This window comes from Macrobrachium nipponense, chromosome 7 (genome assembly GCF_015104395.2).
Source record: "Macrobrachium nipponense isolate FS-2020 chromosome 7, ASM1510439v2, whole genome shotgun sequence".
NCBI classification, from domain to species: domain Eukaryota; kingdom Metazoa; phylum Arthropoda; class Malacostraca; order Decapoda; family Palaemonidae; genus Macrobrachium; species Macrobrachium nipponense.
The window spans coordinates 114,060,042-114,079,401 of record NC_061109.1 but is presented as its reverse complement, the minus strand read 5'-3'; the positions used below and the strand labels follow the sequence as shown (position 1 = coordinate 114,079,401).

General features: G+C 39.3%; 1 protein-coding gene across 1 annotated transcript in view; it reads left to right on the top strand.

Annotated features, from left to right (window-relative positions):
• The first annotated feature begins 300 nt into the window (after nucleotides 1–300).
• Nucleotides 301–19,360, top strand: part of LOC135217677 (microtubule-associated protein futsch-like) — a 97,203-nt gene continuing 78,143 nt past the window's right edge. Inside the window, exon 1 of the mRNA XM_064253646.1 lies at nucleotides 301–11,272. Within this exon, the coding sequence (XP_064109716.1) occupies nucleotides 301–11,272 (10,972 nt within the window). The remainder of the gene's footprint in view (nucleotides 11,273–19,360) is intronic.

Sequence of the window (19,360 nt, the reverse complement as noted above, 5' to 3'; positions counted from 1 at the left end):
ACTTTTCTCCGGTTTAACTCTGCCCGCCCGCAATGATGCTGCTGCTGCTCTTGTTTTCGTTCGCTCCTCCCTGAGGATCTGGGCCCCCGCAGCAGATGTCAGGATAAGTGCACGTAGATAAGTAAACCCATTTCACATTTATTTGACGCAACTTAACTTTGGTGATATTTTCTATGTGGCTGATTGGATTTGTGATGCCTTATTGGGCTCAGACACGGTACACTGATTGGCCCTTGTTCGAAAAAACATTGAGCCACGGCTGCGAGAACTTGGATTCGTTGGATGCTTGCACTGCTCGGGATGGAGTGGAAGGGAATATGGAATTACGTCGGGAATTTCATTCCAGGGGCCTCTCGATCTCTGGAAAATGTTGACGATGAGGACCTCCTTGACGAAGGGGCAGAAGCAGTAGAAGGAATGGAAAGTAAAGCGAAGGATACAGACGTCGGTGAACGTCAGGCGGAAAAGAAAACAAACGGGGATTCAGACACTCAAAATCAAAAAGAGATCGATGTAGAAGGTGACAGAGAAACCATGATACCAGAAAACGAACAGATAGTCTCTGTTAACCCGCCTGATGAAGATGAGGAAGACGGTTCGCCGGATGAAGAAGATGAAGATGATGTGAGTGACGAAGAAGATGAGGAAGAAGATGAAGAAGAGGATGATGACGAAGAATACGAAGAGATAATGGAGGAGGGAAGAAGTGACGAAGAAGCAGCAGAAAGGGCTGGTGATATAGATGGCGATGGAATTTCCAGTTCTTCTAGTTCCAGTGATTACGAGGACTCGGAGGACATAGACACCGAAATAGAAAATAATGTCACAAACGAATCGACAAGTTGCAGTGGAAATGCAGCTGATCTATCAGGCAACAAAAGTGATGCCAAAGAAACCAGGGAATGCGAGTCGGAAACAAGTGGTAACAATACCGAAGTGACCGAGAATGACGATGTTGGCGTTGTTGTTAGGGATGATAAAACTCAAGACGAGCAACAACACGGTCAAGAAAAGTCTTTAGTGAATGATACAGATGAACATAACGATGAAGAAAATAAAGGTGAACAATTAAAGAATGGGGAAGTAGACAGTGATGGTACGGGAAATAGACCAGAAGAAATAACGAATTCGCGGGACGAGAGAAACATGAATGCAGTGGGGGAAGGTATTTTGGAAGAAGAGACTGACTCGAACAGCAAGTCTGAAACGGGCAGTGCAGATGAGACGGAGGAGGAGGAGGAGGAGACTATAGAAGTCGTAGAAAATGACAAGTTGGAAACATCTGATGGTGAAAAGACAAACGAAGGAGCAGAAAAAGTAGCAGATGTAGACGATGTTGCAAGTGATGCTGGTCAAGCAGACGTACGAGCAGAGGAAGTGACAGCGAATGAGAGAGCTGAACACACACAGAATGCTCATGAGCCGAAAGGGGAAGTAGACGACGACACAAACATCAGGTCTGAAATAAGTGATACAGGGGAGACGAAAGCAGGAACAGAAGAAGGCAGTGATAACAAATCTGAAATAAGCGATCATGACAATATGAAAGAGATCGTAGAAGAAAATATAAACACCAAGTCTGAAACAAACAACGCTAATGAGATGAAAGAAGGAACAGAAGGAGGCGCAGGTGGAATATCCAAAGTCAACGATGATGATGACGATAAGATAGAGGAAATAATAGAAAGCATAACTACCAAGTCTGAAAAAAGTGATGACGAAAAGTTGGAAGAAATAGAAACGAACATAGAATGTCAAATAACTGAGACAAATGATGTCGCTCAAACGGAAGAGGGAACAATAGAGGAATGCCCTGAACAGGAATTAAACGAGACCATAAAGGCAAATGAAGAGGAAACCACAGAATGCTCAGTAGATGATAAGGAGAATGAAGTAGGGACAAATATTCGCGAAGAGTCAGTGACTGGATATGAGACAAGCAAAGATATCAAAGAAGGCGTGGCCACTTTAACAAATGGAAACGGTCATCCCGAAAAGGAGGAGGAGGAGATACGAGAAAAACTCACCGAGAAAGTTGAAGCAGTTGGTACTGGAACCACGGAAAAGGGTTCAGGAGACCCTTTGAATTCGGCTGATTTAATAAATGAAAATGGAAAAGGTAACGAACAAGTGAATGAGAAGAAGCTTGACAAAGAAAAACCTCAGGTCTTAGATAAAAATGGAAATAAAACTAGTAAGGAGCACGACACGAAAGACCACAAGACGCGCAAAAAGGGTCGGCAGAATTCCGGCGAGAAAAAGAAGAGCTATTTCGAAGGGGAAGAATTCGAGAGAAGGAGCGCCCTGGCAACCCTGATGGACAAAGGCATTCTCGAGATGGAGATCCTCACGCATCCTACGAGCTCCTTGCAGTTCTCCGACATTGCCAAGAAAATCTTGAAGGAAGTACAAGACAGTCGAGCAGAGAAACTGCGCAAGAGTCCCAAAGCAAAGCCGCGAACAATTCATCATACAATTCATCATACGAAGACTATCAAAGGAAAAGACTCCATTGACGGGGACGTCAAACCGTCCGTAAGTGTTGGTGGTCGAAGTCTAACCGACACAATTATAAAAAGCTCTGTAGAAAATGAATTTCAATCGAAACGAGGAGAACCCAGCGAGACACTTTCATCCTTAAAACATGACACTGACGTTATGATGCAGCCTGATAAAGATTTCATTGACTCCCTGCAGATATCAGATCTTACCAGGCCTTCGCGGCTCAGCGATGGTGACATGAATCAACTGTCATCACTACTGAAGAAGCCGGAAAAGATGGATGAATCAGCCAAACCACAAGAAAAGACACCCGATGTGTTACATTCGTGCATCAAGGTGTTCAACCCACTGAAGACGGGCGTTTCTTTAAATAGAGAGGAGGATTATGCATCAGAAATCTCAAGCAGATCTAAATTTCGTAAGGCCTCGGTCACTTTTCGCATGGACGACGAGAATGCGAACGAAAGCAGTAAGCAGAACTCGAAAAAATCCAAAGGTGAATCTCACACTCATGATGCTTTGCCTCTCACTCCGTCTCCTTCGGTTTCTGAATGCTCCTCTCCCTCTGTATCGCCTACTGATCAGTCTCCTACCTCTGTTTCTCTCACGGAAGTTACTCCTTCCTTAACTTCTTCGGGTATGACCTTAATGGACGCACTTCCTACCCACAGGGCTCCTCCACCTCTCATTCCCATTGATAACTCTCTCTCCTCTTCGTCCCCTCCAATGATATCGTCTTGTTCATGCTCTATTTCGGATTTATCTGCGCCTCCTTCCTTGCATCACAAAACCTCTTCCCACCAGGACAGTTTTTCCTCTCCTGATAACTCCTCTTCTCCTCCTACCCCCCCAGAGAATTCCTCATCCCCTCCTATTCTCTCAGAAAATTCCTCCTCTCCCCCAACTTTCCAGGATTCTTCATCCTCTCTTCCTACTCCCCCTGAATCGTCCTCCTCACTTCCCACTCAACCAGATTCTTCTTCTTCTTCTTTCCCTACTCCCTTAGAGTCTTCTCTTCCCACTCCCCCAGACTCTTCTCTTCCTACTCCCCTGGAGTGTTCCTCGTCTCCTCCAACTCTTCCTGATAACCCCTCTTCCTCTCTAAACGCACATAACGAATCCTCCTCCTCCTCCTCCTCCTCTTCCTCTTCCTCTTCCTCTTCCTCTTCCTCCTCCTCTTCCTCTTCAGGTATGTCCTCCTTTCCTCCTACTTCTTCGTCTGCTTCCTCCTCACAGACAGCTAATTCAGAAGTCACACTCCCACCCCCACCACCTCCTCCTCCTCCCCCTCCGCTCCCAGCCTTACCCAAAGGTATCCCAGGATCTCCTTCCTTCAAGAATTTGAAACTGGAAGATGTCTCATCAGCGACTGCATATCCAACGTCTCTTCCCATTTCTCCGTCGAAAACGCCCCCCTTGCTTTATTCTCCCAAAAGAGTAACACCACCAAAACCACACATAAGAAACTTCATCTTTTCTCCTTTCTCCCCTTCCGAAATGTTTCTCCCCCCAGTTTCTCCTCTTCAGAAGTCTTTCATTCCCCAGCTATCATCCCCGTCTTCTTTGACCCTTCCCATAGTAGCTACAGAACAAGATGGTGGATCTATTAAGCCATCTACGGCGGTAGCTGGAGAGCCTCTGAAACCTGACACTTGTGATCCTAAAAGGCTGGAGGCCGAAGGTGAGAGGACGTATCAGTGTTCCGCGGACACTGGTCCTGGGAGGGTGTTGCATGAACGCTCTGTTGATCACACTGCTTGCACGTGCTGTGATAAGCAACTCGGGAGTAAAGGAGTACATTGTTCTGAAAACAGGAATGCCATTGTAGCTGCTAATAGCAGTAGTGAAAATATCCATGAAACGGACAATGTAGCTAATGTTTGCTGCAGAGTAAAGGTAAAACAAAGCAAGGAATTCATATACAAAAGTGATAGTGATAAGAATAGTGATTTAAACATTTTTGCTGTTACGACAAATAATTCGAGTTCCGTTCTTTCAAATGTGTCAAGCGTAACTGAACCCAATAATGACGTCATATGTGATGACGTCACTTCAGTTGTAGCCGGAGAGGGCCATCATTTAGAAAGATATAAATCATCGCAAAAAACTGATGCTTCCTCCGTGGAAATCTTGGAAAATGAGGCTAATGAATACAAGGAAACTGGAAAGGCAGAAGAAAGGAGAAGCTTAGAGAATAAAAGATCAGTAGCTGTGAGTGGTAATGAAGGAAATCAAAATGGTACAAACCTAGTGCTCGATAATGATCCTGAAAATTTAGAAGGCCCTTGGTCGTCGCCACAGCTAGCGAAAGTTGTTCAGGAATTAGTGGTGTGCAAGAAATTCAACATGACAACAGCTCAAGCTAAAAAACGACAACACAATATCAGCCGTTTAGATATTCCTACGAAAGATAGAACAGTCGTTTTTGACAGCACCAAACTATCCTCATCCTCGAAAGTAAAAACAGAAAAAGTGGAAATATCCGGGACAGGTGGGTTGGAAACGAAAAGAGACAATGGTTCCCATGATGATCTCTTGAAAGGAGTGGCTAGAAAGTTGAAGAGCTCTGCTAGTCGCAGTAAGAAATCGGTAACTGAGAAGGATAGGAGTTCCAAGATTCATTCAGGTACGCCAGAGCCATGCAATAGCACACAACCACAAGAAGTGAGTGGAAGTAGCAACCCTGCAGCAGAGGGACGTAGACTTTACACCAAAAATCCAAGGAATGACGGCAAGAAGCAGTTTACCCACAGAAGCAAGTTTTTTGGAAGGGGTCACGGAGACACAAATAAAAATGATGGGACCAAAGGGAAAGAGAGTAAATTTTTGCCTTCGCCGAAAATTGAGAAACTCAGTCATTCGCCTCAATTTCATAAAGGAAAACTTTCGTCAAGCACAAAGAGAGATGCACCAGTCACTCAGTCTTCTCCGCATCAGTCACCCATGAGACTGAGACACCAGCCATCACTCAAAGGATCCCCGAAATCTGAATCACGTAGGAGTAGCTGTTCATCCAGCTGTCATTCACCGAGACTGAATTCCTCCCGCAGAAATTCTCCAAGATTAGCCTCAAAAACCTCTAGCTCTAATTCACCCAAATCTTCGCCCAAAACAGAATCTCCACGAGGCTCTCATAAAAAGGCGGTGTCTCCTAATGTATCAAAGAAATCGCCATCACCAAGGTTAACACCTGGAAAGATCGTAAAGGTCGTTTCCCCGCAGGGAAAAAATCCCTTTCAGCGGTCGCCTAAGAATTCTCCGCCATCTGGTCGTCAAAAAACAGAGAATTCTAAGCAGAAACTTGGGAAACTAGATGGAAAGAAAAGATCTAGCGATGGAGACTCTCGCAGAAGCAGCGTTTCGTCTGTCAAAGGCACCGAAGATGTGAAAAGTAGTGATACAGAGTCACAGAATGATGATGCCAAGCAAAAGGAAACTGCTCAGGGTGATGTTACAGATACACACGAAACGAATGAAAGCACAAAACAGTGTATTAAGAGAAGTGATGCAGAGAAGAAGCCTGACGAGTCCACGGAAGATGAAAATAAAATAGTTCCTGAATTAGAGGGAGAGCCAGATGTAAGTAGAAAGAATTTTAGAAAAGAATTTGACTCAGAAGGTAACTTTGATAACAAAAACGACAAAGGACAATTAGATGAGCAGAATGAGAACATATGCAACGTGGAGACAGAAGCAAAGCCTTTCAAAGCTATGCGGAGAGAAATTTCAGATTGTAGACAACGCCTGGACACTTATATTGAAAACAGATCACAACAGGATAATCGTCAACGCTATGTTTACATGGCGTCAAAAATGAGTGGGAAATTAGATGCTGAAATTATCCAGTTCTTTGAAAACCAGCAACAAAAGCCTCGAGAAATAATACGAAATGAAAAGTTAATTCAAGAGCATTTCAAGGGTAGCACTAAATCTGAAAAACGTAGCAAATTTATTGGCAGCTTTTTTGAAAAATCCGTAGAAAATACCGCAACTTGTGATGGCAAAACAATAGAGGATGCTGATAAGAAAATGGATGGCGATAAGGAAAGTGACAGTTTAACCAAGAATATTAAAACTGACGAAAATTCATCTCAGGAAAACAAAGAGATAGACATGAAGGAAAATGATAGAATTGGAGGACGCAAAATAGACACTGAATCAAAGAATGAAAATGACGAAGGGGAAGCGCAATCACAATCTGAAAAATCTACGGAAAATGAAGAAGTGCCGGTGACTGACCCGAACCATGAAGCTTTAGAAAGAGGCGTCAAATCAGAAATTAAGGAGGATGTGGAGAAAGAAATTTCCATTAAACTAGCGAAGGAGAGCAAAGGAAATACCTGCATTCCTCCTCAGTGTGAAATAAATAATCAAGAGAAACCCGAAGACCTCGGCAAAATAAGAAACTCGATACCAGAGGAAAGTAACCTGATGAAGGAGGATAACAATGATACCGCTAACTATGGTGAGGAGGAGGAGGAGGAAGAGGAGGAGAAGGAGGAGGAGGAAGAGGAGGAGACACAAGCAGGAGCAGAGGTAAAGGTAAAGAAAGAGGAATTGGAAGAGAAAAAATCACAAGGCATTGATAAGCATGAGGATGATCTTATGAAAGATACTCCTAATGAAAGTGATGAGACGAAAGACCACCTAAAACAAGAACAAAATGCTACAAAAGTATCTGTAACACGAAGGGACGAAATGATTGCAAGGTTCAAGCAAGATGATGGTATAATGATTGAGAAAATACGCTCCATCAAAGGCAGTATAAATGACCAACCAGCAGATTTAAAGAAAACTGATGAGGCAGATGATGGATCGAGTGAAAAAGGAGAACAAATGGTAATTTCACCGGAGGATCAAGAAAGAGCAGATGATGAAATAGATGAACTGGAAAAAATTTCTCTTATTGGTGATCAGATTGACGATTCTTTGACAGAGGAAGGACCTGGAGACTCGATAATGAATGAAGGCTCTAAAGACGCTACCGAGACTCAAAGCAGCAACTCATGTGAAACAGAAAGTCGGTCATTAGCAAACAGTGCGAGAAATCTGAAAGATAACAAAGCGATTGCCACGGATGCCAAAGAACACAATGATAATCGTTGTCTCTTAGACAATGCAGATGAAACAAGAACTACTCAAATGACAATTAGCATTAATTCTCCTAAGGATGTTGTGTCACATAAAATTGCTGTCCAAAATAAGGATGATACACAAGGTGCAAAACATTTAATTCCTTTATTAAATTCTAATAGTAATGAAGAGTCAGATGAAATATTAGAAGGCATAACGAAAGAGGAAGTTTATAGATCTCCTACTGCTTTAAAACAAGAGATACATAGTGTTCATTTTACATTAAGTCCAAAAGACATTAGTAGGAGCAGGGAATACATTAGCCCAAATAGTGTTGTTTCCTCAACATCCTTTGAGTTCTCTAAGTCTGATGAATCAAAACAAGCAGAATTAACTCCTAACTTACAGAGTCCTTCAGTATTAGAAGATAATGTCTTCGAATCAAACCAGAACATAAGTGATGTTGCATCTGTTGAAGCAAGAGAAGTTGAGATTGCTTATACTGAAATAAACGTTTATGGGAGTCATGGGGACCTTTATGTTCCAGGTGCCTACACAACTGCAAAACAAGAGCCAGAGGTAACTTACGTCAACATTCCACCAAAGGCAAATGTACTTACTTCTAGTGGGAATGAGATAAGAATTGAGGATGTAAGATTTGGAGGAGAGCCTGATAAGGAAAGGTCTCCTACTCGCAAGGAAAACAGAATTACAAGAAAACTGATGCCAAGTCATCGTAGACTTACAAAGACTATATCTGAGGGAAACTTTCGACTTGCCAGTGAGCCAGCATTAGACAGTGATGATGGTAGCACCTCGAAGCCAGCTCATTTGCCTTCCTTCAAAAGAAGTCAGACTGAGAGTGAGTTTGAGAAAGATAAACTCGAGGCTGCTGTAACTGATGTGAATAAAACATCAACGGTTAGTGAAATATTTGCACGTGGTGTATCAGGGAAGATTAGAGCGAAGAGCCGTAGTGTTGAGAACATTCGGCTCTCCAGTCTCAGCTGTGTTGAGATTACAAATCCTATTGATACACCTCCCATTATGAAGAGTAATTCATCTTGCCGCATTGTAGGTGTATTGAAGAAGAAAGATTCCCGTGAAAATGTGTTAGATCTCATGTCTCCTCCACAAGGAAAAGACTTTGAATCGGATAGCGATAATAATACATCCTTAGTAAACCAAGGCACCAGTCCAAACCAGGAGGATAAAAAAACACAGAAGCAGCTTCATAAACAAAATTCATTAGTAAGAATTGCAACAGAACAAATAGAATCAACTATTCTAGAAGAGGCCCAGCCGCTTGAGTCAGTCTCTAAAGAATCTGTCAAACCAGTTGAAGTCCTACAAGGAAATTTTTCTGTCAGTAGTTGCTCAGCAAGTGAAAGTCACATTTATGAAAACGTTCCTGAAGTCTATAAAGCTGGCATTATAGATATTTCTACTCACAATGAAACGGAAGTTACTGTTGATGCCACAGAAGAAAAGCCAAAAAACTTGGTTGCAAAAGTAATACATATATATGAAAATCTCCCAGCACCTGGAAAATTGTTTGATCCACCTCCAGGGAAGATGAAAGATGTTCCCCAAAGCCTCCCTGATGCTGCAAGTTTAGGTAGTGCTGTAACTGGAATACTGAAATCTCAACACATTCAGGAACATAGTATTCTAAAGAAAGAAAATTCATATAGTGGCAGCTTATCTTACAGTGAAAGGACTGAAACTAGGGAATATTCTAGGTCCCCAATAATATCAGGGAGACCACCAAAAATCTCGTCTGAACCAGCTTCCCCAAGGCGATCAACTTTTGAAAAATCATCTGTGAAAAAAAGGCAGCCTGAGTCTGAAAGTAGAATAGAAAAGCAGAAGTCAAATTATATGAAGCAAAGGTCTGTTCGTGTGGGAATTTTGAAGAAACAAAAGTCAGACATTACTGGAGTCAGACTTCAAAAACTACATTATTTTGACAATGAATTCCCAGGAGAACGTAGAAGATCATATTCAATTGGTTCAGAGCTTGGAAAAGGCTCAAAATCTGGTAAACAAGATGGCAGTGACGAACAGAATACAGACAGCTATGAAACATCTCAAGCAAATGAAACCTCAAAACTAGAAATAACTGAATTAGAAAGACGCTGTCACAGTTCTATCAGTACTAGTAGTAACAGTAGCAGAAGTAGTGCAATTGATAGGATACTGCAGAGTTGTGCTCCTTGTATCACCAGCAATACTGGTTCAACTTTGGATTTGGCGCAAAAGCCAGTTGTGCATCCCCCAGCTGGTGAGTCAGATACAGATTCTTCTAATAAGGGTCAGTTTGCAGATGAGTCTGTGGTCAACGAAAGTGATTCTTCAAAGAAGAGTAAAAACACAAGGCCCCATCAAGTAAGCTCTAAACCAACTTTCAGAGCATCTTCATCCTCATCTGATGTTGGTGCCTCTTGGAGTTCAGAAGCTCTCTCTGAAATACCATCAATCACACAAGTGGCACAGAATGAGGAAGATCTGACCGTTAAATCAGGACATCCAGACATTACATTTACTCCAGAAAAAGAAGTGAAACTTCCAGCAAATGAGTCAGACTCTGTTCATAATCTTACTACAACAAAGACATCACTTGTGCCAGATGAACCTGTGGTTGTGGCTCCCTCTGAAACTAGTTCTGTTACTGATGATGTTGTTAGCATAGACATGGAAGAAAAGTCAAGTCTTCAGGTGACTTGCGAAAGAGATGGTTCAAGTTCAACTCTTCAACAGGGTGAGACTGGGGAAACAGATTTTTACAGTGAATTGCTAGATACTATTCTCAGTGTTGTTGATTCTCAGGACCCTGCTAATGCTGCTAGTCCCACAGGTTTAGTTTCTCCGTCAGATGTAGCTGGAACAAAACCTTCGGTAGTCTCTTCAAAACAGTTAGACAATACAAGAGAGCTGCAAAAAAATTTGAAGCCAAAGGCACTATCTGTTACTGTTCCGGCTGAGCAACAATGTGAAATTCCAGAGAAACATGAGCCAATATCTCCTAAAAAGGAAGAAGCGGAACGTCGAGCAGGAACAAGTGACTCTGATTCAACAGCAAGTCTTGATTCAGAACTGGCTGAAGTACGTCGACGAGTAACTGAGAGATTCCCACCTGCTCCTCGTGAAGGATCCCAAGCAAGTCAAGAGTCTGTTTTGGCTTCTCCAAGTGCTGTCTGTCCAATGCCTAACTGTACTGCTTGTCGTTCCCAAAGTATTAATTCTTCAGAACCTTTAGTTTTCAGTTTTGATAAACCCGTGGCTTCAACATGTTGTGAACCAGCTAGGGCAGCAAGTTTATCATATGTGGACCAAGCATGTGATAAAAACAAGAAAGAAATGTTTGTAAGGTCTACCAGTCTTCCTTATGATCCAGAGGTTTATCAGGATATAGAAACTCCGTGTACTGTTAATGAAGATGAATACTTGAGCGCTGTTGGTGAAGATACTGGAAGGCTTACACCTCAGTCAATATCTCTTCAATTAAATTACTCTACCCAGTTAGAAGTCAAACTCCAGGGAAGTTCTTTTCAAGCCATGAACGAACAGATGTCTGTAGAGGATCAGTCATCAGAGAGTACCCCAGATCAGGATAGTTCCCAAAAGACTTCAGTGCCTGCAGATAGTTCTCCAAAGGACGACGTTCCTTCTGGCTCAAATAGTGATGAACAGAAAGGTGAGGGTAAAACCGAAGTTTTTCGGGGTTTCTTTACTGAATGTGTCATCAGAGCACTTTTGGTTGTAGGATCATTTTGCTTACTTCTTTTGCTCATAAGTGACCCTTTATTGGAACTATAGTTTCAGTGGTTCCTGTAGATTACGAGGCATTGTTGTACAATAATTTTAGAATAGCATTTAAACAAACAGCAGAGCATAATCTTGAATAATTCCTGTTAGTAAAACTTATTAAATTTTTCTCTATTCGAATTGTATGATAACAATTATGCTAGTAAAACTGGTTACGTTATGGAAGGGTATTCATATACAAAATAACATTACAATTATTATAGAAAATAGCATAAGAGAAGACCACTAGAAAATATAGCATATTCTAAAGTTATGATCATATTCTAGGATATACATATACATGAGGAAATTAATCTTTTTAACGATGGTACTTATTTGATGTAGCAGTTGTTACCGAATTATGTTCTGCTTTATTAAGAAAGAAAGAAAGAATTCCGTCAAGTTTTTGGAGAAAGTTCGATAATCACGGCGTATTTGTCCTCAGTTCCCGGCCTTTGTTGCACGCATACAAAACGTTTTTGTTCTGTTAGGGCAAGGCGAGTCTCTCTCTCTCTCTCTCTCTCTCTCTCTCTCTCTCTCTCTCTCTCTCTCTCTCTCTCTGAAACATTTATAACATGTAGGTGTAACGATGCTGTCTTTTAATATAAACTTCTCAGTCATTGTGTTTTTTGTAAAACAGATGTTCATATTAAAACTAGTTTTTCCTCAATATGCTAAATATATTTTAGCGCGCAAAGAGTAATAAAAAGAAAATTAACTTTTATCCCACGTGATGATCTTTTGCAATATGATTGAAAAGGGGCAAAATGAAATACCGTCCATGGAGGTCAGCTGTCGATTGTGGCGCCAATATAATAGACAATTTATTGACTTCTCCATCGAGTGTTCGTATATCATTAACACTTAATTTCCATTGGAAGGTCATATGAATCAGGTATTTTTATTGGCAAAGCAAATCGGTCCAATATCTGCTGAAGCTGACTATGTAGTACTGTTATACAGTTGGAAAATGGCTGGCATGTCCCTTTTGAGCGCCATTGCCGTTTCTACAGTTTTCGTAAATCATATTGTCTGTTTGTTGCTTTGGAATTATGTATACATCTCCCTATGCTCTCTTATATTTCTTTTCATTTACGTTTGGACATTCTCTCTCGCGTAAATTGGCCCTATCTTTTAACATTAGGCCGGTCCCCACAGGGGGGGAGGGGGAAGTTCATTTTGATTGCTGAATCGAGGCTTAAAACCCCTTTGCAGAAAGCTTCTAAAATAGTTTTTCATAAACCAACACACACAGTTTATGTAGTGTGTATATATATATATATATGCATACATACATATCTACACATATATACTTATATATAATTTATGTATATATATATATATATACACACACACACACACACACACACACACATATATATATAATATATATACTATATATATATATATATATTATTATGATATATAATATATATATATATATTATATATATATATATAAATATATTTATATGCATACATACATTATATACACTTAATATATAAGTTATGTATATATATTTATGTTTATAATATATATATTATATATATATAGAGATATATATAGATATATATATGAGAGACATAGAGAGAGAGAGAGAGACGAGAGAGAGAGAGAGAGAATAATGTTATAAATGCAAAGAGTGCTTATCTGCCATAGGAATGGTCTAACTGGGAAAAATAGCAGAAGAATGTAACCTTGAAACTAAATTAATATCATTAAAGCTTTACCAAGGTTCACTTTCATTAACAATTTCTTCCAAAGAAAGTACGGCATCCAAGCAGTCTTATTTAGATAAGGAGGGTTTCTTCCAGACTGAATTTGGTAAATCTTTTATGAAATCATATAGGTTCTTTACAACTATCAAAGCATATATTTATGATTTTTTTCCCGCACATGTTTAAGCTGTTGGAGTTAACTTTGTTAGTTTTGTAAATCATCCTGTATTTGAAGGACTTATCTTGAATATTGATTAAGTGCCACAGTAAGTAATTCCGCGTAACGAGAGTATTGAAAAACTAATTGCGTTATCCATCAGTGTTCTTCGTTTTCAATTCTTTTTTGCAAGCATACACTCATAGAAAATGTAATGCAAGAGCAAGATTGCTTTTGGTAAGGTATAACTCGTCTAGTTATTTTCATTTGGTATTAATATTACACAGTTGAAATTATGCACATGATTATCTTATCGTGTTTTTGCTCCACCTCTGTACTGTTTTACATGTGTGTGTATCAGTTCTTATTCTAACTTTGTTATAACTTTGATCAAAGAAATTATATTAGAGCACGTATTGTTTTTCTACAATAGCAACTTCTGGAGCCCACCAGTTTAACATTGCTTCATTGGATGCAATGAATCTTAATTGAACTTTCATAGCCTATTTCATGAAACTTAACATAGTTATTTTCGTAACATTTCGTATAAAATAGCCCCATCATATCAGAAGTATTTGGTGTCTGGCCTTCTGATAAGAAGCAAAATCTGATTCAGGAAAACCTTTTATAGCGTAGCCTGCACTTGAATGTCCAAGATATCTCACAGCTAACAGTAATTTTACACTGACTTTATCTACAAAAATTTAGTTGTGGCTGATACGTAGTTAATTAAGATAGGTTGAGTTCTGATACGTTGTATGTGTGGCGGTTGTGTGTGGTATATATATAATATATATATATATATATATATATCTATATATATATATATGTGTGTGTGTGTGTGTGTGTTGTGTGTGCGTACGCGCGCATGCGCACCTACCTCAAAATTTATGCAAAAGCAAACTTATTGAGGAAGGTAGTTTTATTTACCGTCTGTAGTGGAATTCGTTTTCTTGTCTTTTTTTATGTTGCAAAATAACTTTTATTTAACGGTTTGTGTAAACTACCACTCTGATGTTATTGATAGCTGTAGTATTTATATCTATGATATATATTAAGTGTCGTAGAAGAACTATATTTATCCTTTTGATAACATTCATCTTGGAAAGAAAACATATTTGCTGACAGATGAGAGGATTCGTGTACTAAGAATATAATCCCATATATACAGTTGCAACTGTAGGAGGGGATCTGAATGAATATGGAATTTCCACTTGTTATTTTACTACGCAATAAAACATCTTCTGGAAACCCATTTAGATACAAAATATGTCCACGTGTTGCCTTCTAGTCGTTTGACTTTGTCCGTAAATGTGACGAGGGAGAAATAACCATTGCAAAACCACCTGTCTAAGTCTGATCGAGTTTGTCTCCATTTCTCTGTTAAAACAGCCGACTGGGCTTTCTCTGGGCTAAACCTGTCTCAACAACTCAAGTTATGTCCTAGAAAACTGGTGATCTTGTATTTTTTTGGAATCGGAAACCATCTTGAGTCTAGATTATGAGGCACAGTGACTGCGTGTTTTCTTCTCATACGAAACTTTGGGATTTTAAATAAAAATTTGTTATAATCGTTTCTTACTGGTCTGAAGAGGCTCTTGTTTCTTTCATGGGACAAGTCCAGTCCTTCTTCCTTCTTTTTTCTCTTCCTTGTTCTCTTCAGACCTGAGCTTGAAAAGATTTTTTTTTACACTTGACTTTTGCGCCTTGAATAAAAAAGCATGTATCGCATTGTTTTTGGTTCTAAATCTTATTTAAGATGTTAAAATTAATTGACGCATAGTTTCAAACAAGCTATTAACCTCAGATGCAATATGTCATTTGAAAATTTCGTTTCCCATGTTTGAAAGTGTTACCCCAAAGGGATTCAATTCAATTTTTGTGAGAAATAAACTCGAAAAGGTTATATTTTTTATCCACTGAACCTGAATACTGATTTACATGTCATCTAAGTAATCGTCCGTGTCCTTTGATCTTGAATGGAGACTCATGCATAGTAAAAGTAGTATCTTTCTGTAGTTTGTTCTTGATTGGTAAATTGATATTGGTGAATTACGCTCGCGTAATCATTTCTGCATATGAGATTCCGGTTTAAGGTTGGAACTGAAAACCTTACTCTTAGCGTACTGGAGCTACCTACCGATTTATATGACAACCTTATGTAAAAAAATGTCCTGTATTATTTCGAGCTCTGCCAAGCAAGTAGTGGAACCTCTTTTGGGGGGAATTAGAAGGCGAGGGGATAGAAAACATAGGAGGGTTAATAGAAGGGAGGAGGTTGACTAATAGAGGGGGGTGGGTTTTGGTAGGGGGATGGGGGGAGGGGGAGAGTTGCCAGAAGCGTTAGGTTTCCCCCCAAGTAACGCGAGAAGTAACTTCCAGGATTTATATAAAAGGGGTGGGGAATCATGACAAGGAGTTGGACTAGGGGGGGTGGGAAGGGTTATGGGCCTTGGAAGAGGTCGGGTAGAAAGGCAGCGAAAATTGAACGCAGGTAGGACTACGGAATTTTGTAGTGGGTGATTGAAATTTAGAAGTGCGATCTGGCACGGAGGGTACACGAGGAAGAGGCAATTCTTTGAGTTGCAGTTTTTTTTTTTTTGTGTGCTATGAAGTAATTTTGTTAATTCTCCTGTGCCATTTAGTTAAGTAGGTCTCATTCCGAAGGTTATTGCTCTTACTGCGGGTGTGAAATTTGATAATCAACTGGCATTTAACGGGTGTGAACTAAACATGAATATTATTAATGTCTACGTAACTTTCCCTCCCTTATCCCCATCCCCACTCTCTCTCTCTCTCTCTCTCTCTCACTCGAGTTCTGCCAAATCACATCAGCCTGTTTTCTACCTGTACAAGGGTTCTCTTCCTTGATCCTTTTATAGTTGGTATATCAATACATGAGTTTACCATCATATTTAAAGCAAGTAATTCTTATTTAGCCTTCTATTCTCTCTCTCTCTCTCTCTCTCTGGTTTTCCTTTTTTAAGTGTATTCCACTTCTTTCCCAAGTATAACTGCACTCCAGAGGACGACCCATTCTTTTCTAAAAGTCGCACATAATCATCCTAATAACCTACTTCTTTTATTCTTCTGCCTCAGGATTTTAAATTCCCAGTCCGTGCTTGGTTTTAAAGTCTCAAACCTCCAAACACTATTGTGTGTGTGTGTGTGTGTGCGTGTGTGTGCGCGCGCTTTCGTTTTGGGTGCCTCAAGATCCGGGGATGTTTTTGAAGCGTGGCGTGGGAATGCATTTGTCATGAAATTTCCAACGAGGCGTTTTCATATTCCCCACATCCTCCGGATATCTTTCCAAGCTTCTCAGTTCATCGGAATATGCTTATCGGGTATATCTGACTTTAATTGCAAAGCAAACTTTACTCAGTGTATAGCCTTAGAAAATTTTAAAGTTCCACTTCAGGATGGACTAAGAATGAACATGGATTCGGATCATGCATTGAAATTCGCGTGATAACGTGTTCGTGAGACATTTGTACAACACACACAGGTGTGTGTGTGTGTCTGTATATATATATACTATATATATATATATATATATATATATATATATTATAACATATATATATATATATAGATATATATATATATTTATCTATATATCATTAAACTATAAAATCATAAAAGTAAGCACGTGGTTTTGTTTACCAGCAAAAGCCACAGGGAAATTTTTAAAAAAGAAAAGACAGAGTGCCAAGTACTTTCGTGTATTTACCACATCTTCGGGGTAAATACACGAAAGTACTTGGCACTCTGTCTTTTCTTTTTTTTAAAAAAATTTCCCTGTGGCTTTTGCTGATATATATAGATATATATATATATATATATATATATATATATAAAATATCTTATGACCAAGGTCAAACGAAACAACGTAGTACAAGATCAATCGGCTTTATTCCAAGCCATTCTCAAGTAAATCACGCAAACAGAAGGATATGCTATATATAATATCTCGCAACCTATATATATATATATCAATATATATATATATATATATTTTATTATATATATATAATATATATATATATATATATATATATATATATATATATATATAATGTGTGTGTTTAAATCTAGAGAAATCTATGCCAGGTAATTGGGCGATTCTGGTGATCAGAAAGTAGAAGAGGTTATGAGCCAAATATCCTCATTTCGTAGTTTAAAATATTATACGCCAGGTAAACACATTTTTTCAAATAATTTGATAACGGTCTTTTCGGAGTGCTTCTCCAGCTTCTAGAACGTTAGTACACTATTAAAATAATATGTCCATAGTATGTTTAGGGTATTACTGGATTTACTCATCGAAAATATATAGCCCTTAGTCCTGTACAGTTCAATTGGCAAAAGGTGCGCATTTCTCTTTGTCATATGCATTCCGTGGATGCCAGTTTTATTTATTTTCTTTTTTATTTAGCTAATATCCTTTTGCAACCCAATTCAGAATAAAAAAAAAGCATGAAGAAACGAAGGAGACATGCTCTTTAATTAGCAAAGTTAAAAGCCGGAAACACAAAGCTGTGTAAAGAATGAGGATTCTTTATAAATCTACATACAGCCATTTCTTTGTAACCGGTCAGAAAGTTGAGTCATTGTAATCTGAAGAAGAGATTGGACGAGTTCGTTATGGTTAGTTGCAAAATGAATGATCTTTGATCAGGGTCACGAAAATCTGTCCCGGTTCATACTATGGCTTCGATGGATCAATGGAACAAAATTACCTCTCCCACTAATCAGGATTTCGGATTACGAAGTCATTGATATCCTTTAATACAGATATAATTAATTACCAATCGTCACGGTCTTATAGCGATATTATACTGAAGTTAAAGGAAGTAAGGAAAAATTAGATATTAAAAAAATGACTACTTGCTAGCATTCAGATTCCGAAAATTACAGATATTTACCTTTTATCACTGTATTTCGATACTGAATTGATAGAGAAGAAAGTTGAAAAGACAAAGAGAAATTTGATTCCTTTCTACTAATGGAAAAACTAGTAACCTTCCTGTTATATAACTAGTTCAGGCGTTTCTAATCATGTATGAAATATCATCAAATTGATAATTTTCAATGAACTTTCCATAGAAGTGTGCGGATGAGAATTCTGTGAAAAGATAATTGAAGTTTTATAGGTCAAATCCTCTGTGAAGCCTTGGACTTTTTCTCTTATGTGGGAAAGATCTCAAAACTGACACTGTTTTAGATGAGCACAATAGATATTTCCCATCGGGCAGAGGCAGTCTTTGTATCGCTGATTTCCCATGTGGTGTTCCGGACAGACTGGTCTGATGAGACATACCAACCTCAAAGGGTATCATGTCTCAACCACAAACTTCTGTGCCCTCGTCTTCGCCCCCAGAGTGTTTCTCTGCCTCATTCAGTCGTGCCAGGTTGTACAAGTGGTGGTGGATCGAACTGAACGTCTCCTTGTCCGTCAGTTCTTTCGGTTATTCTCTTCCTTCTGCTACTGAAAATTGAAGAAGAAACATATTCCTCGGACGCCAAGGAGTACAGTTGCCAAAAAAAGAAAAAAAAAACAGCTGGCATTTGGTCTCTGCTGCTGTGCGTCTCTGGCAAGCACATCCTGTGGTTGGCAGTCCTCGAGTGACCAAGAAGCACATCAAGGCTATTGTTTTTTCTCCAGTCTGCGGCTGCTAGGACGATCTTTTTCCAGTCACACGAAAAGTGGATGATTAGCAGATCAGCCAGAGGAGTTAAGGTCGAAATGTATTTTGTTTATCGCTGCACTTCTTTTGCCTCCACTGCTCACTGCAGATGTGGACGAAAGCATCTAAGACTACAATTACAGAAAGCTTCAGTCTACGAGACATCGTCTCAAAAGCTTTTTCCAGCAACATCTTTTTTATTCTGCCTAAATTAATTAGTTCTCTGAATTGTAAAGGCACCTTCGAAATATTGAATCGGCATTTGAAGTTCCCATTGAATTTTGGTTATTCAGAGTATTTCTCATGTTTTAAACTCAAATAAGTTTTGAGTGGCACTAATAAGGTTAGGCCAGAATTTGCGTTTTCTGTTGACACTCTTTGTATCTGATATATATTTCCAAAATATCTCTGAGTCA